A 27,049-nucleotide genomic window follows, 5' to 3' on the forward strand; every position below is an offset into this window, starting at 1 on the left:
CTCATATTTTATAGTTCAATTTTGGAATTAAAAAACCTAAAAGATCTTGATCACTGATAAAATATAAAAGTATTCCACACCATTCTCTAAGTTTATATACCCTCCTTCCGTTTACTCAAACTTACTAAATTCTTTTTTCCACAATGTTTAAACAATAACAACCCGTTTCCTTTCTTGCCTTTCCTCTTTCTTTCTTATAGTTACCATAACTACAGTAAACATTTTGGAATACGTCATTCCAAACTTTTTTCTATGCATATCTATATACATATATAAATACTTATATTTATATAAAATAGGATTATACTTCATGTGCTATATTGTAATTTATGCATTTCTCATTTAATGGACTAATAAGTTCTTCACACTCAATAATCATTTCTATTTTTTTAAAAATATATTATTATTGATTTCAGAGAGAGGAAGGGAGAGGGAGAGAGAGATAGAAACATCAATGATGAGAGAGAATCATTGAACAGCTGCCTCCTGCAAGCCTCCTATTGGGGATCAAGCCCACAACCTGGGCATGTGTCTGACTGAGAATTGAACTGTGACCTCCTGGTTCATAGGTCTACACTCAACCATTGAGCTATACCAATGGGCTAGAAAATTCATATTCTTCAATATAGCAAGAATATGAATACAACTCATCAGTTCTCATTATAAATTCTCTATGTACATATAACTGGTACTCTGGCATTGCAGAGGTCTGAGGTGTGGCTACAAGGATATATACAGTAAAAATGGAAGTTTCTTGATCTCCTTAATTTATAGGAGGTTAGGGCATCTATAATTACCCAGGGCTTCAAAAATCCTCTGTGAATTAGCAGAAAATCCAGAAGGTGGTAAGATGAAAATGACAAAGGGTGGAGGACAGCATCGTCAGAGGGTATGAACCTTAAATAAATCAAGATATCTCGAGTAATGCCCTAGCTGGCTTGGCTCAGTGGATAGAGCATCAGCCTGAGAACTGAAGGGTTCTGGGTTTGATTTTGGTCAAGGGCACATGCCCGGGTTGCAAGCTCAATCCCCAGGAGTGGGCCTGCAGGAGGCAGCTGATCAATGATTCTCTCTCATCATTAATGTTTCTATCTCTCTCTCTCTCTTCCTTCCTCTCTGAAATCAATATATATAAAGAGGGAGGAGGAATGATTCAGAAGCAGCCATAGCAAGTGAGAAAGAGGTTGATCCTGATCAATCAACCTAATTAGAGGTATGTGAGTCAAGAAAGAATGAGCAGCAAGCATTTGAGAGGGTTGCAGGAGAATCTTTTCTATGGAATGCCAGGTGTTTCAAGACATTTAAAGTATGGACGGGACTGGCTAAATAATTCTAGGAACCTTGGTCCGGAATGACTCCACTTCTAAGTAAATCTTCATGAAGAGCTTCTGGGACAGTGGAAAGACTCTAAGCTTCTTCAAAAAGCGTCAGTGGGACCCAGGTTTGAATTGGCCCCAAAGGAATGCTATATCAATGGGGCACACTGGGAAAAGATCAATTAGTGTCCAGGACCTTCAGCATGTAATTATCAAAAAAAACATGACAGTCCGTCTTAGGAAACTTAGGGGAAAGGATGCTGCCATCTCTGAAGTCGGCCACAGCCTAACCCATCGTAAAAACTTATATTCACTGGGGTTATTAATCCTCAAGGCCATTTTAGATAAAGAGTTTAACATACATTAGAGGCCAAAATTAAGACGTTAAGCAGAATGGGCTATAGATTTAATTCACAGCTGATTATACAACCTTTTACAAATCATTCTTAACTGGTCTGTACTAAAATACTTAGTAAAAAAAAAATGCTTATGATAACATCAGAGCCCGTTCTGTTACAACAGGCAAATAAAACCGTATTTGTAAGAGCTCTTTGGAAGAAAAGAGTAAAAAAATATGCTATTAAACATAACTGCCAAACAGGAAAATCTTGCTAAGAAAATTATATTTGGCATCTGAATGCAGAGAAGAATAGTATAAAACAACAACAACTTAGGGTTTACTATTTTAAGACTTAGTAAATATTGAGAAAAAGTTTAAACTACTTTGAAATGAAATGACAACTTCTATCTTTATGTTCTATATATTCTCTAGTCTTGAGAATCATATTCAACATCACTAGTGGCCTAAGAAACACAAATTAAAACAATATACCATTTTCTCCTCATCTGATTTGGCATAATTTTTTTAAAATCCTCACCCGAGGATATATTTTATTTATTTTAGGGGGGAGAGAGAAACATCGATGTAAGAGAGAAACATTGATAGGTTGCCTTTTATATGCATCCTGACTGGGAATTGAACTCAAAACCTAGGTATGTGCTCTGACCAGAAAATGAACCTGCAACCTTTTGCTGTACTGGACAATGCTCCAACTAACTGAGCCACCCGACCGGGGCTGATTGGGCACAATTTTTAAAGGTCTATTATAGTTAGTGTTGAGAGCACTCTTAAACACTGCTGGTTGGTGGTTATATTGGTACAATCTTTTAGAAGAGCAATTTGACAATACTGATCCAGATTTAAATGTATGCATCCTTTGATTATGCAACTGAATTTAGAATCTGACTTACCAAAATACTCTTACATGCATGCATATAGTAAAGATGTTTATTGCAGCACTGTTTGCTTAAAAAAATGGGTAATAATATAAATCTAAATGTATTAATTGGCTGAGTCAATTAGTACATTCGTACAATGGAATAAAAGTTAGACACTAGAAAGGTAGATCTTTGTGAGCATTCACAAATTTTCCAAAGTGGAAAATAAAATCAAGTTGTAAGTCAGTGTGAAGGACAGTAATCCTATTTTTATTTGTTTAAAAAGACCCTTTAAGCACAGCCAGCCTGGCTCAGTGGTTGAGCCTTGACCTATGAACCAGGAGGTCATGGTTCGATTCCCAGTATGGGCATATGCCCATGCTGCGCGCTCAATCCCCAGTGCAGGAAGCAGCCAATCAATGATTCTCTCTCATCATTGATGTTTCTATCTCTCTTACCCTCTCCCTTCCTCTCTGAAATAAAAAAACATATATATAAAAAAGAAAGGAAGGAAGAAAGGAACGAAGGCAGGAAGAAAACTAAACAAGCAGATTCAAAGTGCTAGTGACTTGTCCTTCTTGCATAAGACTATTCTACCAGCTAGAGCCATCAGTAAGCAGCATCAAACCAGATTTCATATGGACCTCTATTCACAACTGCTAAGTGTGTATATATTTTCATCCACCTAACCATGATGAGGTACATAAATTTGACATATTATTTATTACATATCTCTTTAATTTCAAGTTTTATTTAGCAAGCACATTAAGCAAAAGGGGTTAGCAGGGTTTTACAATAATTGTTGATTCTGCCTTCTAATGAACCATTCCATAGCATCCCTATCCTGATATATTAGAGCACTGCTTTACATGATTAGAGGCCAAAGGGCCATGACTATCATTATATACAGTACAGAGTAAACATTCTTTTAGGTAGGCTGACATATAGTCACAAATTGGCACACTGTCCCCAAAGCCTGACAAATTAGTTATATGCAGGATACTTACATCAGCATAGTGGCCTAGCATATCACATCGGTCACATCGCTTTCTCCAGGAAGGTTTTCCGTGGCATCTGTGAGTAGAAGACATAGGCAAACAACAGGCTAAGCAGAAGCGGGCTGGACAGGCATACTGGAGGTGTCCTCGCTCGGAGCAGAGGCAGCAGGCACGGACTTTCTATGTGGCAGACAAACAGAAAATGTCTTTAGTAAAATACTCAAACAGTACATTAATTTTTCTTTTTCTATATAATTCCATAAAAAGTAACTTCTAATTTGAGACCTCAATGAAGGTCAAATCTGGAGCCTAATTATAAAATAAAACAAAATGTCTGAAATCAGAACTTTTACACAAGCTGTCTGTATCCTCTGGTTGCCAAAAAGGCGTATTAGTCTGCATGCACTATCAGCTGACATCTATTTCTTATGCCTTGTCTGGTAGGAATATTGGCAAAGTAGAATGTGTCTGAGAGGAAAAGTGGGAAGATGAGGACCTGGAACCTAAGTCCTAGGAAGAACAGAAAGAGATAGCTTTGCCTAGAGAAGCAAAGACAAAGGAGAAGCGTGAGAGCTATCTCAAAAATTTGAAAGAAGGAGTAGGTAATAGAAATGGTTGTTAAAGGCTTAGTATGTGTCAGGGAACATCTAAGATCTTTAATTCTGTGCTGTTCCAAAGGTTGATGTATCTGTTTAATATAATTTATATCAGTAAACATATATCAATGCCTACAATTATGATTTTCTAACCATGAAAATTCTCTCATGATGAAATAGCTGTCTCATAAAGTAGAAGGTTTAGAAGTGACAAGGGTCTCAGGAATCATCTGATTCAATCTTCTTGTTTTACAGATAAGAAAAAAGAGGCACAGAGAACTAAATAATTTGCCTAAAGTGTCCAACTACTGATGGGAAGCTGAAATGGAGTCCAGGTTTTTCTGACTACGTTTACTGTTCTTTCTCTACTACTACTCTAGGCTGTGGCCTGCATAAAATATTAACAAGACATTTAACACATATATTACCTAAGATTTTAATTCTAAGCTTATAGGGTTTTAATCCTAAGATTTTGATTTTAATAAGGTAGAAAGAAACATTATTACATATTTCACATACTTGTGGAAGAGGGCAATTTTTTGACAAATGGCCACATTTGTCACAATTTCTACAGGTGACGTTTTTGTTTGCTGTATAATATCGGTGGGTCCATCTTCCAGATGATCTATTATTACATATCTGGGCCTAAGGAGAGGGGGGAAAATAAAGAATTAAAAAACATTATTTCATACTGTTCAAGAGAGTTAATAGTAATAGTTCAATTTAGAATCCAGCAACATGGAACACTGTGTTCTTGAAAGGAGTTAGAAAAACCTAAAAGGTGTGGTAGAAAGACAACTCTACTTTTTGTTGCCCCTTCCCTCCATTCTTTTACATTCTCCAAATGGTTCCATTTCTTCTGTATCTTTCTCTGCTTACAGTTCGGGCCTAGCAAGGGCACTGGTGTGCATCAGACATGCTGGTGGCATTCAGAGTCAAAGATATTGCTGATTTCTATATCTGAATATATACCACATTTTTCTGAATGTGAAGCTTGCTTAAGTTTTTAGTAAGGGAATGGTGTTTTTTAAAATGAATTTCTCTTTTATAAAGTTATAAAACTATACAGCTAATGAATACATTCCTTCTAATGAACAGCCTAGGGTTACTGCCTATAAACGGAATTATAATTTCTAAGAGAGAATGATATTAATTTCTTTCCACCAGAGTCCTTTTAAAAATCCATTCTACCTACAATGACCCAATGCTAGCTAGCTGTCCCATATTCTAGCCAAAAGGTAGTATCTTGCAAGAAAATATTAGCAAAGCACATCATATGGATCTCTAGAGAGGAATATGTAAATGCCAACCATGCTTTTATCTTATTCGGTAGAATTCCATCTTTGAAAAAACTTTAATCTTTTACTTGTTATTTTGCTGAACTGGCCAAGTAGACTCCAAGATGTCATAATCTAATTATCTCTTAAAACTTCTCTTTTACCAACTTGTAAAATTATTCTCTTTTCTAGCCATCTGCCACAATTAAGGCTAATAAACACCTGCCACATCCTAAATATAGCCTAACCATTTCCTTACACTGAAGAAGCAGTTATTTCCGGTGTTGATTTTTAATGGTACCGGGCAATATGAGTTGAGAGGGACTAACCACCACAGAGAAGAAACAGAAGGGAATGGGAACTAACTCATTACGGTAATGAAGTGACTGACAAAAATCAAGGCTGAACCACACCTCCCAAAATTCAATTACCCATATACTGAAATCAAACTTTTTCTTACAAGATACTCAGGTTGTTGCTATTTTTAAAAGATTAAGTTCATAATGAAGTAAAAGAAAATTAGGAATCAAAAAACTATTAATCTATTATTCATAACATCAAAAACAATTTGATTTTACCTCAACGTCTTTGTCACTGATGAACCAGTTTACAGCATCTTCTCCTACAAAATAAATAAAATGTTACTTAATCTTTGACATCTTTAAAGCACTTACAGATTGACAATAAATTATTCAATTTTTTAGTACTGAAATTGGACCCCAAAGGCATAGTGAGAGACATGAATACCTTAACCTTATACCTTGGATAATTATTACTTGTGTGGCTCTGAACAAAATACTTAACCTCTCTTAACCTCAGTTTTCTTACCCATAAAATGGGAATAATAGTATTTTCCCTGTCTACCTAAAAATAGAATCTTATGAGATATGTGAAAATGCTTTGAAAACTATGAAACTATAAACAAATATAAGAAAACTAGAGGCCCAATGCATGAAAATTCATGTAAGAGGAAGCCTTCCTTCCCCTAGCTGCTGGCACCGGCTTCCCTCCGGCACCCGGGACCCAGGCTTCCCTCCTTCGGCCGCCAGCAGGCACCCGGGACCCAGGCTGGCTTCCCTCCTGCCCGGCTTCATCAGGGGACGTCTGGAAGACGTCCAGTCTAATTAGCATACTACCCTTTTATTATTATAGATCAGTGAAGGGACCAAAAACCTAACAACAGAAGCAGAAAGAGATTTTTACCTGAACTTTCCTTATCTGACTATAGCAGAGCTTTGAGAGTCAGCGACCCCCCACCACCACTGCAGGTGTCCTGTTAGGAAAGTCACTGACCTTGGGTAACAGGGACATTCCAAAAAAATTGTATAAACAAGCATCATCAAACCTTTCCATCTTCTTTTTAAATATTTTTATTGATTTAAAAAACATTTTTATTGATTTTTAGAGAAAGAGGAAGGAAAAGGGAGAAACAGAAGCATCCAAGAGAGAACAGAACATCCATCGGCTACCTCCTGCACGCCTCCTACTGGGGAATCCAACCAGCAACCTTTTGGAGCATGGGAGGAGGCCCAACCAACTGAGCCACACTGGCCAGGGTAAAACCTATCTTCTGAAGCCCTAAATCCTCCCCTTTGCTAAGCTGGTATACAAACCTTTACCTTTGCCTGTTCAGTGAGTTACTCATTACTGAGTGCTCCCACATTTTGTTTGTTCTCTTATTAAGCTCTTTATTGTTAGTTAACTCACAGCCTTTTCCCTCCCCCCCACCATTTTGGATCCAAGCAGTTACAGGGAATTTTTTCATTCCAAAATCAGCATTAACTGTGTCCACTAGCGGCCCATTGTAGTTGACTTTCATTTTAAAATCTAAAAAATTTGGATTCTGAACACTATCTCATGATTAGGGCTAAGAATTCAGTACTGTTTTTTAACTAGCATCAAAAATAGTAAAGTAAAAAAGCAAAAGAGGAGGCCAAATATCCTGAATCCATTGGTTGATCTAAAAATAAAACAAAAACCCCAGGGGTGGGGGTGGGGAGCCCTACATTTTTCTTTATCTGCTATTTTCTTCCCTTTGCACTGCTCCTTCACAAAACAGCACATGGCTGTTACTCCTTTGGTCCACCCTTGCCCAGGAGGAAGGGACATATGACTAATGCAGAAGCTAAGGTGTCAACAAAGGACTGAAAGACTTTTTTCTCCCCCAAAGCAAAGTTAAGATTTCCTCTTTCCTCCTATCTACTTTTCTTCTCTATCTCAAAAACACAAATTGAGCTTGACTCTTTTCTCTGAAAGGAATTTTGAAGAGACATGAAGTAATCTACATTTTCTCAGGCCTACCAGGAGTAAGTGTTTAGAGATATATATTTTAAAATAAAATACTTTTACTGAGAAAACCCAAGAGGCTGCTTTACAAAAAGACCAATCCATAGGAGAGCAGAGATGCTGTGCTGATGATTATTTCCTTTGTAAAATTTGGAGGCTGCATCCATATATTGAGAGTGGAGAATACATTAAATAGCAGCAGTTCCCATTTCTTCATCATCACCATCCATGCTATTATTCTTTCATTCAAAGGATTCATCTAAGGAGCAAGCTTTGCTGTAGCTTTCAAAGCTGCCTTTTGTAACTCAATGTCCTTCATCATTAAAATTCAAAATGACCGCTTAAACTCACTTTAATTATAAAACTGCCTTCATATTGTCCTTAAAAAATGAAATTCAAAACCAGTGAAATGCAAAATAGCAACTGTTGCCACCCTCTATCCACAATAAATTTACACACAACAGGGAACAGTGAAAAAAGGGAAGGTTTGAGAGAGGGAGATCCACTCCACTTAGAATTCATCAATATTCTGGGCTATGTACTAACTTCTCTTCAACAAGCTACAGTATATACTAACTTTGGAAAATCTATCGACAAGTACACAAAATAGGTTTCAATTGGAGACTAAAAATTAGACTTCTTAGTGGAAAATGAACAAGAACATAATCAGGAACATACAAATCAACTCTCCACCCTACCCATGGTTCCAGTTTTGGTTCCATCTTGGAAATGACAGCTGACCCTGCCCTTGGTTTTTTTTTATCTATCCTGTTTGCTTAACTCCAAGTCCCAACCCAATGAGAGCTTTTGTACATGGGGCAACTCATTAGAATTTCCACAGGCAGCTAGTTCTCCACTGTGCAAAATCACTGGTATGGGACTCGGTAGAAGCCTAGGTTCCAGTTTTTACCCTATCATTTGCTGTGTGGCTCTGGGCAGGTTTTTATCCTCTCTGGGTCTGTATAATAAGGGATTGGATTAATGGTACCCATGGTAACTTCTAGCACAAAAGGTATGTGATTTTACCAGATTTTCATTCATTCTGGAATCAAATACAATGTCATTCAGTCTAGTTACCTACATCCTCCGGGGCTTTGCAACTGGAACAGGGTGTCTTGCTTTAAAGACAACTTCCCACAGGGCCCAGGAGTGTCCATCTTCCATGTATTTACCACCCAGTGCAATTGAATATAAAATGGGATTGCCCTAAAAATGTCCAATATCAATTCTTAGCTGACTCATAGCCTTGTTTTGCTAATATTTAGGCCTGTGATCCTTTTCAGACTTTAGAACTGTAATAGCAATAGCTGATAACTCTTTCTTTGCATTAAATCAACTCAGTTTAACAAACATATTGAAAGGTTACAAGGAGCAAGGTGGAATAGTGTAAACAAAGATGAATAAAAGCGTGAAGCCCAGTAAAACACAAGGCGACAAATGAAAAAAGAATACAAAAATACTATGGTAAATTTAGAGATGTCTAAATTTAAGGGAGAAAGGGGAAAAAGTCACAGAAGGCTGTGCCATAAAGGAAATGCTACTGAGTTGTAATTTACATATTATAAAATATACCCATGTAAAAAATACAGTGTGATGAATTTTGACAAATGTACAATCTATGTATCCACCACAAAAATCAAATGTGGAACATTTCTATCATCCAAAAATGCCAGGTGTTACTTTGTACATATTTGCAGTCAATCCCCTACCCGAGGCAACCACTGATTTGCTTTCTGTCATGATAGATTATTTTGCTGGTTCTAGGACCACCTACAGGGTGGAGCAAAAGTAGGTTTACAGTTGTATGTGAAACATAGAGTTTATTTTTGTATCATTACTTATTAATTATTGTATTATTTTCCATATGAGCAACTGTAAACCTACTTTTGCCTTACCCTGTATAAATAGTATCATATATTATGTACAACTTTGTGTCGGGCTTCTTTTACTTCTGAATATTTGTGAGATTCACCCATGTTGTTGGGTTGTAGTTTGTCCTTTCTAATAGCTGAGCAGTATTCTATTGTCTGGATATAATAATTTAGCAGCAGTTCTCAACCTGTGGGTCGCGACCCCTTTGGGGGTCTAATGACCCTTTCACAGGGGTCGCCTAAGACCATCAGAAAACACATATATAATTACATGTTGTTTTTGTGATTAATCACTATGCTTTAATTATGTTCAATTTGTAACAATGAAATTGGGGGTCACCCCAACATGAGGAACTGTATTAAAGGGTCGCGGCATTAGGAAGGTTGAAAACCACTGGTTTAGCTGCTCATCTGATGAACATTTAGGTTGTTTCCAATTTTGGGCAGTTATAAATTAAGCAACAACAAACATTCTGCAAAAGTCTTCCTTTTAATTGACATAAGTTTTTATTTCTCTTGGGAAAATACCTAGAAGTAGAATTACTAAACATGGTAAGTATATGTTTACCTTTATATGGAACGGGCAAATTTTCCCAAAGAGGTTGTGTGATAGTACATTACCATCAGCAATGTATGAGAGTTCAAGTAGTTTCATAATCTCATCAACACTTGGAATTGTCAGTCTTTTATTTTATTTTCACCTGATGTTATTTTATGGATTTTTATTTTTTTTAGAGAGAGAACAAGAGAGAAACATCGATTGGTTGTCTTCAGTACATGGAATCCAACCGGGGATTGAACCTGCAACCTACTTACGTGTCCTGCCTGGGAATCGAACCTGCCACCTTTTGGTGAATGGGATGATGCTTCAACAACTGAGCCACCTGGCTAGGGCTGGAATGGTCAGTCTTTTAAATTTTAGCCTTAAAATGGGTGTGAAGTAGTAGTGCATTAGGATTTTAATGGACATTACTCTGATGACTAATGATGTTGAGCATATTTTATGCATTATTTGCCATTCATATGTCTTCTTTTAAAAATTGTTCAAATATCTGGCCTATTTTTAAATTGGGTTATTTTTATCGGGTGGCTGTCTTTCTTTTTTTTTGTTTTTTTGTTAAATCACAAAAGTTCTTTATATATTACTAGAGCCCCAGTGCACGAATTCATGCATAGGTGGGGTCCCTCGGCCTGGCTGGAGAACAGGGCCAATAGGGGCTGTCTCACCCAGTCCCGATAGGGGAGGATCGGGGCCGGATGGCTGGGGGGCGGAACCGCAGGAGGTTGGCCAGCTGCGGGAGCGCACTGACCACCAGGGGGCAGCTCCTGCATTGAGTGTCTGTCCCCTGGTGGTCAGTGCACGTCATAGCGGCCGGTCAATGGGTCGTTCAGTCGTTTGGTCACTTAGGCTTTTATTATATAGATAGATAATACCAGTCTTTTATCAGACATGTGATCTGCAAATATTTTTTCCCAGTGTGGCTTGCTCTTTCATTTATTTTTTAAACAGTGTTATTAGGAAAACAAAAGTTGTAATAAACTTGACAAATTTTCCCTTGACAATTAATGTTTTCTGTGCCCAAAGAAATTTGCCTATGCAAGGTTACAAGTACATTCTGTGTTTTCTTCTAAACTTCTATAGTTTTAACTTTTTATGTTTAGTTATTACCCATCCCCCCCCCCCCATACGAATATCCAGTTGTTCCACCATCATTTCTTGGAAAGATTATCCTTTCTCTTCATTGAATTACCTTAGCAACTTTGCTGAAAGTCAATTGACTATATACATGTGGGTCAAGTTCTGGGAGTTCTATTATGTTACACTGGGCTATATGTTTATCTTATACTGTACTACAGTCTATATTACTAAAGCTTTACTTAAAAATCTTGAAATCACACAGAGTAAGCCTTCCAACTTTTTTTGTTCTTTTACAAGACTGCGTTGGCTATTCTAGACCCTTTTGATTTCTGTATAATTTTTAGAATAAATGTCAATTTCTACAAAAAAAGCCTGCTGGGATTTTGACTGATACTGTGCTACATCTATAGATCAGCTTAGGAAGATATTTTAACAATATCAAGTCTTCCAAAACATAAATATGGTGTATTTCTTCATCTATTTTGGTTTCTTTAATTTTTCTAAGCAGTTTTATAGGTTTCAGTGAACAAGTCTTGCATATATTTTATTAAATTTATCCCTGAATATTTCATGTTTCTTTATTATTGCAAATGGCTTATTTTTAATTCCATTTTTCAATTTTTGGTTACAAGTTTATAAAAATACAATTGATTTTTGTTTGCTCACCCTGCATCCTGCAAATTTCTTTTATTTTCTGTTAATATGGTGAATTACAGTGATATTAAACCAACCTTGTATTCTAGGGTTAACACATTTGGTTATGATGTACTATTCTTTATAATATACTAGAGGCCCGGTGCACAAAATTTGTGCACGGGTAGGGTCCCTAGGCCTGGCTGGTGATCAGGGCCTTCCGGTTGCCGGCTGGGGCCTCCCTACCCTGACTGCCGGCTGCTGGCCGGGGCCTCCCTTTGTTCCGCACTGCCCTCTAGTGGTCAGCGCACATCATAGAGAGTGATCAAACTCCTGGTCTCCCAGTCAAACTCCCAAGGGGACTCTACGCATATTAGCCTTTTATATATATAGATTGTAGAATTCAATTTGTTAGTATTTTATTAACACTTTTTACATCTGAGTTCATGACAGATATTGCTTTATACTCTTCTAATAATGTCTCTGTCCAGTTTTGGTATTGGGGTAAAACTGGCCTCATAAGAGTTGGGAAGTGCTGGGAAGAGTGTGTAGGACTGGTGATTTCTTCCTTATGTATCTGATGGAATTCATCAGTAAAGTCATTTAGATTAGGGTTTTTCTTGTTTGTGGGTCAGGAGTTTTACTTGTAGAAAGGATTTAAAATAGAAATTCTATTTCTTTAGGAAATATGGAGCTATTTATATTTTCTATTTCTTCTTGGGCCAGTTTTGATAATTTGTGACTTTCAAAGAATTTGTCTGCCCTAACCGGTTTGGCTCAGTGGATAGAGCGTCGGCCTGCGGACTGAAGGGTCCTGGGTTTGATTCCGGTCAAGGGCATGTACCTTGGTTGCAGGCACATCCCCAGGAGGGGGTGTGCAAGAGGCAGCTGATCGATGTTTCTCTCTCATCGATGTTTCTAACTCTCTATCCCTCTCCCTTCCTCTCTGTAAAAAATCAATAAAATATATATTAAAAAAAAAAGAATTTGTCTATTCTAAATTGTCAAAATTATTGACATAAAATTATCCAGAATAGACTCTTATACTTTCTTTTATTCCTCTAATTTGTACTTAAGCCCATCCAGTAGTAAATTTTTTATCTCAAGTATTATATATTTCAGTTCTAGAAGTTCCATTTGCTTCTTTTTTTAATATCTTCCATTTCTTTCCTTATCTCCTTATTTATCTTTTCCCTCAAACCTCTGTGTATATTTATAACAGCTGTTTTTTGGATATTTTTTCCATTGGTTTTTTAGAGAGAGTGGAAGGGAAGGGGGAGAGAGAGAAACATCAATGTGAGAGAGACACTCGCCCCGATCAGAATGGGAGATGAAACCTGCAACCCAGGTACGTGCTCTTGATCAGGAATCAAACCTTCAACCCTTTGGTGTATAGGCCAGCGCTCTAAACACTGAGCCAAACTGGCCAGAGCAATAACAACTGTTTTCATTTTAAAGTCCTTGTTTGCGAATTTCGTTATCTCTTCTCAGGAGGGCAAGTGTGGAATAAGTTAACATAATATGGCTGGAAGAAGAAGTCTTGTATAGGATTTTAATAGAAAAGATGAAGGCAGACACTAGTAAAAAGGAAAGGCACATGCAACATAATGGGAGAGGTAAAAGAACATAGCAAACAGTATAGTTTGATTGGAAATAAGGGTGTAATAATTCTTTTTACTAGGAATTTCCACAGACCTCTTTATATACTATAAAGAATACTGAGTCTTAAAATTCTATTACTTATAAGAAGCTTTTTACCTGAAACACGTATAATTAATATCAAAGCTATTCTTCCATTTAAGAAGTTTTGCATGTCCCCTTTCAGGTTAACTTAAAAAGTCTTGACTTCCTCCTTTGTGAGCTCTCCAAGGAACTCTTTCTATCAGAGTAGTAATGATGAAGGCAGAGATAACAAAACAGTAATATAGGGTGCTCTGTTTACACTAAGCAACTACCAGAATATTTCATCTCTCCTGAAGTAAACCTTCAAAAGAAAAAAGTGAACCCATAAACTTGCACATTTCCCTCCCACATTTTCGCCTACTTGTGGAACTATTCTGCTATTTCTCTCTCTTTCTTACTGCATGGTAATAAAGATAAATATCTTTCACATTTATATGGTGATTCAGAGACTATAAATTGTTTTAAATATACATTTTATCCTCAGAACAATCCTGTACGTTATGGTTACACAAACGTTCACTTTTCTATGTGTACTTTCTACAAAAAGTGGCAACTGGTGCTTTCTGTGGAATGTAGTACTAATAGAGCTATTTACCCATAAGGCTGCATTCAGTTTCAAAGGATCTAAAGAAAATAGTATGGACTAGATTTCTTAGGATCAAAACCTGTTCATACTCCGCTTCAGTTATTCTTAGTCTGCCTGGTGGGTGGGAATAGCTGAAGATCATTCCTTTGCCAAGAGAGCAGCCATAGACAATTAGAGAGCAAGTTCTCTCTACCTTTGGGATAATATGACAGGAAATAGGAGTTAGTAAAATGTTTTCCCAAAGATCACCAAAGATTACAGACGGACTTAGTTGAGCACACCCAGCTGGTCATTTGCTGATTAGGTGCCAGGAACTAACAATAATCTTTTCTTGAGCCTAATACTCTATAGCTCCTTCTTATAAGGAAGCCATAGATGCCTTACATTTTCTAAATACCCTAATTTGTAAGACCTAAAATTATAAATCTCAATACATTTAGTGAGAAGGTATATAGTTATGATTTTCCTGGCATACAATGGGCTAGAATTTAATATTCAGCAAATCAGATATAAAAACTTATTTGGTCACCATTCATTACTTAAGAATGTAAATGCAACTATCCTCAAGTTGTAAAATGTTTTCACTTAATGTGGTGTCAAGTTAATTTTCAACAATATTTACTGAATATCTCATGTAAAACACAGTGTAAGAGACAGAAAGATGACCAGACATAGTGCTTGCCATAGAGTAATCTGTGCTATCATTGGGTTAAAGATTCTAAAAAGCATTACTGTGTTAACTAAATAACCATGATAATTTTGTTTTTTAAAACAGAATAATGATTTAATTAACAAAGTTCTAAAAAAGACAAAATGTCCACTATTTGGAAAAACAGGCTATTTAATAGAAATACTAAATGTAATCTACCAATGAGCAATTAACTTATCATGAAGACTATATTGCCTAAACATTCTTTCTTACAATATGTAAGTCCTTTAGCAACTGTTTTCTTCCCAAATAATCTGTGAGGCTATCAGTTGGCAGCTTACAGTTGGGAATTGGGAAAAAATCACACACTGGTTGGTATATACACGCAATCACTAAGGCATAAGATTGTGGGCCTTCTCAATATCTAGTCATTCAGTTGCTGATATAACCCAAACTGACTCATATGAGATGGCACTCTCACTCCTCTAAAACACAGTGAAGTGGTCAGGAAATCATAAAGAAGGTAAAAGTAGAGAAGATGGTGAATAACCCTCCCACCAGATAACCTGAGGTTAAATAATTTGGCAGTTATAGCATAAAAGACAAATGAACAATATTACATTTCTAAGTTATTGCTCACACTCCCTTTTTATATACCTAATATTTTAAACTGAAAGGTCCTACTCATAATTTAACACTCTCAGTGCTTCTCCATCTCTGTACTTCAGCTCACTTTATTCCCTTAATCTCCAACATTGTCTCCCTCTTTGCCCAATTTTCCACCTAACCCATCCAATTTTCCTGATTAGAAATTCTGAGTATCTTTTAATGCTCAATTTCTCATAGTCAATGCAAATAGATAATAGTCAGTACTTTTCTCACTTGACCTCTGTGAGCATTCATAATTGTCTTAGCTGATATAACAAAAACACTTTTCTATTTCTTCTCTCCCTTTGTGGTTTCCTTTTCTTACAGCAAGTAACCCAATGTTCTACTCTGTCTTCCTTCTCCTCATTCTATATTCTTTGTCCCAGGTTATGTCATACATGCCCACAGAGGAAACCAAATCTATATCTCTAGGTCAAATCTTTTCTAGAGTTCCTCATTTATGGGACATCTGGATTAGACATAGGTAATTCAAATTCATAATCACTGAAAATGAATTCATTTTCTCTCCATTCCTTGCATTTCTCTCTTAAAAACAAACAACCCTACCTCTCCTCCTTGGATCTTAGTCTATTTTCCATATCAAAAACCTCAACTCTTCCCTCTCACTTTTCATGCAATTACTTACCACTTCCTGAAAATTCTGTATCCATAATGACCTCAATGCTTTATGTTGGCCCAGAGACATTTAATTTCTCAACTAGATTATAAAAATAAGTTCTATCTCTAACACCACAACCCCTTTTCCATTCCTGAAGTAATGTTTCTAAAATGGAAATATGAATACATTCTGCCCTGAATGGTCCCTCTATACCTATAGAATAAATGTGAAACTCCTCTGTATGAGATGTAACACCTTCTGTACTTTGGCCCTTATCTATTTCTCTAGCTTCATCTTCCTGGCCCCAATACTCCAGGTATGCCTAATAATGTCCCCAATATATATTGCTGTTCTCTGCAACTCTGTCTATGCATATATTCCCTGGAACACAAACCTAATTTCAATCACATGGAAATTAGGTTTGGGTCTTCCAAGTACCTAATCATGTGTCACCACCTCCTCTGAAGTCTTCCCTGATAACCCTTCAAAAGCAGAGATGATCACTCTCAACCCTATAACCTCCTGGACTTTAACCATGTCATTTCTATTGTTGTATCTTCCAAACAAACACCAAAGCACAATTGCTTGCTATCATAGGTACTCATGTTTACTGAATGAATTACTTAAATAACTTTTTAAAAAATTTCTCTCTGGTAGAAGTATATTCTACCTCACTCATATTCTAAAAGCATGTTATTTTGTATGCCTTAGACTAGCAAAAATTTCTAAACCTGTATTAAGAAATAGACTAATATTTTATTTCCCTCACTACATCTCTATGGACTGAGACCTATCTGTTTTGTATATCTATCCAGTTATTAGCACATCTTGCATACAGCAAGTTACACTAGAAAAAATTAAAAAGAAAAAAGGGAAACATTCATATGTACACTCGTGTGAATAAACACTATTCTAAACTTGGGTACATAGCCAATTAGATAATTTAATGGACTATCATTGTGTATATAAAAGTTCAGTAAGACTTTGAAAACTTGAACTTTTAGTTTTAAGACTTAAAACTTGGACTTTCTGTAATAAGCAACTCTGGGAACTAAAAAAACTTAAAATATCAGTTATTGAATAACATCACTTGGTAGACACAGGATGCACACAAAATATAAGATAACTAGATATATATAGATAATCATGCCTGTAACTAGCCAGTGTTTATGGTTTAAAGATCACAAAGATGAAGCTGTCATATTATTTATGTCATATCCTTTCCTGAGCCTACTTCTACTATACCAGATTTCCTCCTGGGATCTTCTCACTTCTAATAAGCAACCGAGCCAGCCACAAATGAAGTTACTATTCCCAATTTCATCAGCAGCATCTGTTATTTCAACGGAAACTTTTGAAATACACACAATGCCACATGCAAATCCCCTGTGGGTTGAGCCACTTTATTCAACTTGCATTCTTCTCAAACTGCTCTTTATTTCTGTCTCGGTTTTCTCTAATTTATACATTTCCATTTAACACTGGTCACAAAACCATTTTAGTCATTAAAATTTTGTACTAGCAATAATTTAAATAAAGCAAATTTTAACAGAAGAATTTGCAAGTTAGGTATCAAATTGCTCACTTATTTTAAATCACATCAAATTTACCAGAAACAATTTATATTTTTAAATGTATGTCAACAATAAATGGGGATTTAGCTTTTCTTTTTTTAGAGGTAGAGGAGGAAGAAGAAAGAGGAAATAAACACAGGTGCTAGGCACAGGGTTATATAGAGTTCTTGCAAAGTTATCAGTCCCATAAAGGCTTTTGTGTGTCACCAGACAAGACAGTCAGACACAGACACATAGAGTTCTCTATCATTCCTTATTCCCTCTGCCCCATGGATGTAGTCAGTAAACCACCTGACTAACGTTTATTTAGAAATAAGACTCTAAATATTTGTTTAGAAATAAAAGACTCCTCAAATGAAAATAAATAACAAGAATAGAAAGGAAAAAATTACGAACAGAAACAGTCAATTCTGTTTATGGGAGTTGTTTTTTCTTCTTTTTTCCTTTTTTTTAAGTCAGTTTTTTAATAAACAAAGAGATGTCACAAAACTTTTTGCATTCCATCTGAAAGAATAGGTCTTGCTAAATATACAATATCAAAGGTGTTACTTTTAAAAGCAGTTATTAGAAAAGGGAAAACAATACAAACACTTTTAGTTATAGGTGAATTTATTTAATCTCAAAGTCAGAATGAGCTTTATGTTGGCAGATTTTTACTTTAGAGGAAGGCCCAATACTTACTTGCTGTATGTTAAAATTTCTGAAATTAAGATACAATTCATATACCATAAAACTCACCCTTTTACCATGTACAATTCAATGTTAATTACTCCCCATTCTCCCTCTCTCCAGTCCTTGGGAATTATTAATCTACTTTCTGTCTCTATGGATTTGCTTATTCTGGACATTTTGTATAAATGAAACAAACAATATGTAGCCCTCTGTGACTGGCTTCTTTCACTTAGCATAATGTGTCTAGTATATCATCCCTTTAATATGGGCAAACAATATTCTACTATGCTGATATACCACAATGAAATTTTAATTTATCTGTCCATTCATCATTTGATGAATATTTGCATTGTTTCCACTTTTTGCTTATTAGCAATAATGTTGCCATGAACACTTCCTTACAAATTTTTGTTTAGATGTATATTTTCACCTCTTAGGTGTATATCTAGAAGTGGATTTGCTGGATGATATGGTAATTCTGTGTTTACTTTTTGTCGAACTGCCAAACTGTTTTTCAAAGTAGCTGCACCATGTTTTTTATTCTTTTAAAGATATCTACCTATGGTGCCTGGTCCCCACCTCCACCCCACCCCAAAAGGCAAAAAGTAAAATATACCATACAGACAACTTGAAATACTTGTAAGATGACAAGCACATATAAAACACATTTAAACTTTATAATCAAGAAGTTACTTTAAAACATACATTATAGTTTCTAGAGATTATTCAAAGGCTATATAAAAGTTGGTATCTACCTGCTGGTAAAAATACCAAACTGGAAGCTATATTCTATCAGTCTGCCTTCTATTTAACACTTCTTTACCCCTTCCTGAATCTTTTATCTTTTTCTGTACCTATCATCAACTTTGTGTGTGAACGCATGTATTTTCTTCAATGTCTTGTTCTCTGTTCACCTCTCTTAGGGAAACAAGTCACTCCAAACACTTTGCTTTTATTATCATTTATTTATTATCACTTATTTTGGTCAATTTTTCTTCAAATCACTCTCCAGATCTTAAGACCAAATATGTCCAGGCTCACATTAAAACTGCTTATAGGATATATCACAAATGTCTATATTACAGCTACTGCAAACACAACATTCAAAGCAAAACTCATCTTTACAATCCCACTTGAAAGTGGCTCAAACACTTTCTTCCCTGTTGTTAGTAATAATGGCTCAGACTGTATGTTTACTTTCATCTTAACCAAATGCTTCACTCCCTTTATCAGGCCACGTCTTACAATTACACAGTATATTCCTTTGAAATGTCTTTCCAAGCCAATACTTAGGTTTCCTTCTAGTCACCACCATTTGATCATCACCTTGGATCTAGAATTGTTGCAGTGTCCCTGTGCCTTCAACTTCATTTGATACATACTAAAGATTTTCTCTTTAAATTTATAATTTTATCAAAGTAATAATGCACATGGTTTTAAAAACTCTTAAATAATACTAAAAATGTGTATAAGAAATAAACAGCAGTTATTTCCTTCCTACTCCAGCTCCCAGTTTCTAGAGGCACTTTCAATACTTCAGCTATTTCTTCAGCTATTTTGGTATTTATCTGCATACATCTAAATAATGTTCATTCTGCTATTTAAACATTAATAATTTCTTAGTAAAGTGGATTTAGTTTTCTTATAACATCCTACCTGAATTTCTTCTCCCTCCACCCCTCTTTCAGGTTAATATTCAATTTATGACTATGCAGTAGTTCATGGTTTCCCTTCTTACACAACTTTTTAATTTTCCTGTATTTAATACCAATTTGTTTCATTTACTTGGACTGAAAAGTCTACCTACTACCATGCCAGCCACTAGCACCTCATCTCTCTAAAAGGCTAAGTTTTAGTCATTTTCATATCTCCAGTATTAGGGCAGTGCTTATTCATTATACATGCATTATACTAGGAAAAATAGTTATCAGTAATCATTTGGGTCTAGTGGATCCTTTTAATAATCTAATTCATTTCACAAATAATTTATAGAGAAATAAGAGATACTACTTATCTCAGATTTCAAATACATTTCTTCTTTGCTCCATAGTTCCAAATATTTTCACTTTTAGACTTACAAACACCAATTAGAATGATGAGTCTATTAATTTTTTCACTTCTATATCATCTATTTCCTTCTAATCACCCCTGCATAAACATCTGCCTTCAGCATTTGTCCACTGGAAACAAACTATATCAAGTAAAGTCTGGTACACAAATATCATAAAATATGAAAGAATACAGTCACACTTCCTTTTATCAAGCGGGATGGTCCAGATTCTTATAATAAAATATGCAGTAAAGAATTTCCTGTTGAATGACTAACCAGATGAGAATAGCTTATTTTCTTTTTGTAGTTAAAAATATGTTGTTCACTCATTAATTCTTGAGTTTGAGAAATTCATCTATGATTTCCTCTGAAAAATCACAGTCTGAGATTTCGCCTAAAAGATCGGGTTCATCACATCATTAAAATCTACTATCTGTCTTTTGCATTCATGTTCTGATTCATCTAATAATTAGAAAATGGCTTCCTCTATTAATTTTCTTCTATTTGCTATTTTGGGCAGAAAATGTAAAATTTCGAATTCTCAACTTTGTTTAATGAAAGCTAAAAAAGATGGTGCCTCCAGACTTCTTTTACACATTCTTGAAAGACAATGCAATATTTTGGTTAAAAAATAAGAATACTAAAGGATGATGCAATAGTGATGAGTTATTTCACCATTACGTCCTCCTCCTAGGCAATTCCGTCATTTCTCTATTTTCTTATTAGTTTAGTCTTTTTTAGGAATAATTGGTGAGAAATTATAAAATTATTCTTACAATGATGAAATAGTAAAATATTTCAAAATATGGCAAAAATAAGGTCACTAGGATCCCATGATGTATCTGAGATTTATAAAATGATTTCATGGACCCATACAGTAATTCTGAGCTAGAATGAATTTTATTCTTCCAAGAAAAGTACATTTTCTCTCTGGTCTTTTGGAGACCTCTAAAAAAGAATAAAAACCATGAAATATAAATTCTTAGAAATAGTTAAAAATGCTTAAAAAGGAAACTCAAGCTAAAATTGGGTCTAATGAACCAGATAGGATGCCAAGGGTTAAACTAAACATAATTACACTCAACTCTTACCATTCATTCAGTCAACAAATATCTACTGAGCTACTGCCATATCAGTGAGCTAAATAGAGTGCTATCCTTGTAGAATTTATATTCTAGTGGGAGAAAAGATAACAAACATAGTAAGTAAATGATGTATGTTAGATAGTGATACTTTGAATAAAGAAAAAATAGAGCAGGGATACAAATTGGGAATGTTGGATATGAGTTACAATTTTACATAAGATGGACAAAGTAGACCTCATTGACATTTAAGCAAAAAATTAAAGGAGATCAGGGAATTAGACAAGCACTTCTGGGGTAGAAGTAGGAACAACCAAAGCAAAGTCCTTTAAGGCAGGAATATTCCTGGTGTATTTGATGAATAGCAGGGGGACCAGTATGGTAAGAACAGAGTGAATGAGGGTGAGGTGAAGTCTAAGAACTGCAGGGGTACCAGTCTCTGAAGGGTGCTGAAGAACATTATAATAATTCTCTCTTTTATTCTGAGTGAAATGGAAAGTCAATGAAGGGTTTTGAGCAGACGGGTGATGACTGGCGATATAAAGAATGACTCTGTTGAGAATAAAAAATGGAGGGCAGGAGCAAGTACAGAAGCATGAAGACCAGTAGGGGGTTACTGCAATAATTTAGTCAACAAACAATGGTACCTCTGTCCAGGATGGAAGCAGCAGATGTGTTGAGATGTGGAGGAATTCTGAATATATCCTAAAGGTAGATCCAACAAGATTTCCTGATGAATTGGATACGAATGTAAGAGAAAAGAGAGTCAAGGATGACTCCTAGGTTTATTGCAACTAGAAGCTACAGATGAATGTATTTTGGGGGAAAGATAAATTTAGTTTTGGATAATGTATTTGTGACATCTTAGTAGACATCCAAATGAAGATGTTGAGTAGGCTATTGGATATACTAGTCTTAAGTTTAGAAGACAGATTTGAACTGGAAATATAAAGAAGAGGTGTTATCAATTAATGGGAAATGCCACTGTTAGGTCAGGGTAAGATAAAAGCTACGAACTGACTCTTGGATTTATTAGCAAAGTTACTGGTGATCCCGATAAGGTAAGTTTGGATGAAGTGTTAAGGCAAACACTTGACTGAACTGAAGAGAACTGGAGGACAGAATCTGGAGGCAGTAAATATAGACAAGTTTGAGTAGTCTGACCACTGGGACCCCTTGGGGGATGTCCACCTGCTGGCTTAGGCGTGCTCCCCACAGGGATTGGGCCTAAACTGGCAGTCAGACATCCCTCTTGCAGTCTGGGGCTCTCGCAATCCAGGACCCCTCACTCCTTACCACCTGCCTGCAGCAGAGGCGGGAGAGGCTCCCGCCACTGCCACTGTGCTCGCCAGCTGTGAACCTGGCTTCTGGCTGAGCAATGCTTCCCCTGTGGGAGCGCACTGACCACCAGGGGGCAGTTCCTGTGTTAAGCGTTTGCCCCTTGGTGGTCAGTGTGCGTCATAGCGACCGGTCGTTCTGCTGTTTGGTTGATTTGCATATTAGGGTTTTATTATATAGGATTAGGCCCATAAACTACTCAGTTTTTTATTTAGCTTCAGAAAGATTACTGACAAAATTGTCTTTAATTCCAAAATACAAAAATTTACCAATGTAACCATTACTCAAAGTTGAGATTGCCAAAGAATAAGTAAGAAGTTAGGAGGGATTAGAAATTATTACATAAAAAATTGTGTACAAAGGAAAACAAAAATTTAAAAACCCAGCCTAGTTGATGGCATATTTTTGTACAAATGTTCACCTTAATTTTTGAGGAAATTAACTTAAGTGTGCAATATCTTCAGATAGAGAATACGCGTAATACATAAAGACTGTTCCTTTTCAAATCCCCACTAACAGACTCTTCCAGAAGAAGAAAATCAAGACTGGTTTTAAAGAATATAGAATGTAAGAACAGCTCATATATATAAAGAGCTTCTTCTATGCTAAGTACTATATCAAGCATTTTACCTACTTTTCTCATTTAACCCTCACAACAATCCTATAGAGGCAAACATTATTACTTTTATTTTGATGGGAAAAGGTGTGTTCTATATGAATTCTAAAATATTTTGCTTAATGCCACAAAGCTTTAAGTGGCAGGCTGGAGGCACACTTCCAAACCATCCTCTTAAATCAATATGCTATATTACCTTTCTAAATTATTTTTATCAGTAGTCTTCTGGCTTTGTCTAATAAAAATACTGCTTTTCATCTCTACAATATTATCATTTTATCATGTAGCACATGGCAATTTCTAATGTGAAAAAAAAACTTGTTGAATTTCAAACTGTACTTTCCCACTTTTAATGTAAGAGTCTTTGAGAATCATGAACCTTAGTTTTATTAAAATAATGTTCCAACTTTCTAGTTGTGGTTAACTCTAGTCAATAAAGGGGCAGGAACCATTTCCATGTTATTCTCCAGTGTATATCACCTTGCATGGTGTTTGGCACATAGTAGATGCTCAATAAATATTACTTAATGAATAGATTTGGAAGAACCAAGAGATTTCCTAAAAGCTATGTCAATTGTTTTTGTTGATCTTTAAAAATCAGCTGCATCTATCCATGGCATTGGTTAGCTCTTCTGTTTACCTAAGTAACAACTAAAGAGTATTTAATCTAGTCATAGCTTGCTCAACTAGCAGGGTAACTGCAATTTTTTAAAAAAATAACATCCAAAAGAACAATGTAGCCTTTTATAGGCCATATGGAATATTTGGACAGATCCACTCCCCTAAATCCTGCTCTTAATTTTCAATGCTACAACCTATTTACAATAAGATCAATATTGAAAAATAAGAGAAAAAGGAGAAAAGACAAGGAACACAAAAGAATGAGTGACAAGAAACAGCCAGGAAATAATAGAAGAAAAAGAGAAAGAGAGAAATGACTTCTTCAGCTAAGGATATATTTTTATTGGTTTTTTTAGAGAGAGGAAGGGGAGGGAGGGAGGAGGAGAGAGAGAGGAGAGAGGAGAGAGAGAGAGAGAGAGAGAGAGAGAGAGAGAGAGAGAGAGAGAGAAACAAAAACACGGATCAGTTACCTCCCATATGTGCACTGACTGGAGATCAAACCCAACCTAGGTATGTGCACTGACCAGTAATTAAATCCACACTTTTTGTTGTATGGGACGATTCTCTAACAGTCACCTGGCCAGGGCAAGAAAGAAATTATTTTTAAAATACCATCCCAGATAAAAAAAAAAGAGGCAGTAAACACCAGATATGAATTGAGACCTAGGTTCTTCTAAAATATACTGAATAATTTTGTACTAATATAATCTCTTTGGACTTCAACTTCTCATTTGTAAGCATGAATCTAGCCCCTCCATGATCTCTAAGATAAATTCCTATTTTTTTCCTCAGGAGCCAACTCAAATGGTTCTTGCTTTTTAAAAATCCCCAGCCAGCCCAGCCAGCATGGCTCAGTAGTTGAGTGTCAACCTATGAACCAGAAGGTCATGGTTCGATTCCCGATCAGGGCATATGTCTGGGTTGTGGGCTTAATCCCCAGTGTGGGGTGTGTAGGAGGCAGTCGATCAATGATTCTCATCATTGATGTTTCTCTCTCTCTCTCCCTCTCTCGAATCACTAAAAATATATTTTTAAAAAATCCCCAGACAGAGATCAATCACTCTGTATTATTTTATTAATTCTAATGTCTAGAAAATCTCTCTATAAGTTCCTGGCCAAATGACAGAGGATACACGTAGGAAACTTTTGAATACAAAAGCTTCAAATAACAATGGTTAAAAAAAAAGTCCTAATCTTTTGAACAGTAATATGAATTATTAACATATGTGAAATATTTGTTAGAAATGTTAACAGTTCATGTCCCCTGGGAATACACACTAACCTCCACCTCAGAAAACGACTGTTTGTAATCTCTATGCAGTACTCACTATTGAGGCCTACGAGGCAGGGTTAAAGCTGGATTTTCAACAAGGCTCACAAGTCCTGAGGTTAAATACAAATGAATTAAGGATGTTTAATCCAACTCAAGATACCATCTTTTCATATTTAAAGCAGCTTCCCTTAAACAGGAAAAATACAAAATACATGAGCTGCCCTGACAGTAAAGCTCCTGCAGAGGTAATATAAAGGCCCATCTTTTTAACCATTTAAATTCCTACTGTGCTTACTCTCATTTCCAATACATATAATATATCCTGCAAGAATGAGAATATTTTATGGAGCAAAAAAGCTGTATAAAAACAAAAAAATTAACAAATTAAAAAATTTAACAAGCATATTGATTAAATATAATTAGGACTAGCTACATAAAATGAGAGAAAGGTATAGGTTTTTCGTGTGTGTGTGTAAACACACATAAATCTGTATACACATAGAGAAATAAAACAGTTAAACAGTTTCTACCTGTTTTTGTGTACTCCCTTTCAGATATTGTTCCCCTAGAGTCTTGGCCTCTGTTGCTGTCTAACTTGAATTCACAAAACTCAATGGCTCGTGGTTTTCAAAGCTTAGGGCTACGTTTGCAGAACAAAGTCGCTTTCTCTCTCTCTCTTTTTTTTGGTGGGTACAAGTACGGGGACCACAGGAACAGTTAAATTCATGGCATGGCTGGTCTACCACACAGTCGGGGGAATTCTTTAAATAGAGCCTGTCACTCTCTTGGCCCATCAATGGGATTTCCTTCTCAAACTGCTGATTCGTTCAGGTACACAACAGAGGAAATTTCAGTTAACCTTTGTTTCACCCCAGGGAAAAATCTGTCTGAAAGTATAAAATGAATAGATTAAAAAAAAAAAAAAAGCAGCTCAGCCACAGGGCCATTCTCCCAGTATTCACTGCAGCTTAAGTTAAACAGTAAAAAGGGACAGTGGAATGTTTCATTCCCGATGGAAAATTCAAGCACAATATAGAACTTTGGAATCTAGTAGGTCAGTTTATTTTGAGGACTAAACTAAACCAACTGTCCTTTCTGTTTAAAAATCCCCCTTCTAATAATTTTGTAAGAGTCAGAATTGTTTTTGTCTAACATCATCATTACTACTATAGTCCGACTAAGGTGTCTATAACAAAATTGGATCCTCAAATCTTGTTAAAAAATAGTAAAACAAATATATTTTTTAAAAAAAGCGAAATATTAAATGAAAGTAGTAATGGGGAAAGGGGAAAAGAGGACAGAATAAATCAAAGGCCTGTTAATTTCTCCCTGTTATTCATCTTAAATATAAAAATTCATGTGGGTAGAGACAAAGAAGGAGCTCACTTTCCATTATAGAGTTCTCTGTTTTCAAACAAGGGGACTATCTGGAGAGGCTATAGTTGGATCTGGACATGTGATGTCTTGGTATAAGGAGTAAAAATAAGAAAAACAATTTAAAATTTGTTTCCCTTGAGAGTATATGTATATATATATATTCTAAATTTCCCTATATATAATCTACATTTCCCTAATTTCACATATTTAAAGAAGGGTGATTATGAATTTTAGGATACAGTAGATAAAGTTTGGCTACCTTTTCTTTTCTCCCCCCAAATGATTTCTGCATCCTATGGAACAGAAAAGCACTGCGCCATCAGTACTTTAATATATATACTAGAGGCCCAGTGAACAAATTTGTGCACAGGTGGGGTCCCTTGGCCGGGCCAGTGATCAAGGCCTATCGAGGGGCCAGCCAGCTGGG

At 35.9% G+C, this 27,049-nt stretch overlaps 1 protein-coding gene across 2 annotated transcripts in view; it reads right to left on the reverse strand.

Moving 5' to 3' along the window:
* Positions 1-27,049, reverse strand: part of ZCCHC7 (zinc finger CCHC-type containing 7) — a 189,973-nt gene that overhangs the window by 30,446 nt on the left and 132,478 nt on the right. For both annotated transcript variants that reach the window (XM_006103224.3, XM_006103223.3), the window contains exons 3-5: positions 5,984-6,027; positions 4,648-4,773; positions 3,542-3,712 (exon numbers count right to left, since the gene is read on the reverse strand). In XM_006103224.3, coding sequence (XP_006103286.1) covers positions 3,542-3,712; positions 4,648-4,773; positions 5,984-6,027 — 341 coding nt within the window. The remainder of the gene's footprint in view (positions 1-3,541; positions 3,713-4,647; positions 4,774-5,983; positions 6,028-27,049) is intronic.

This window comes from Myotis lucifugus, unplaced genomic scaffold, assembly GCF_000147115.1.
Source record: "Myotis lucifugus unplaced genomic scaffold, Myoluc2.0 scaffold_472, whole genome shotgun sequence".
NCBI lineage: Eukaryota > Metazoa > Chordata > Mammalia > Chiroptera > Vespertilionidae > Myotis > Myotis lucifugus.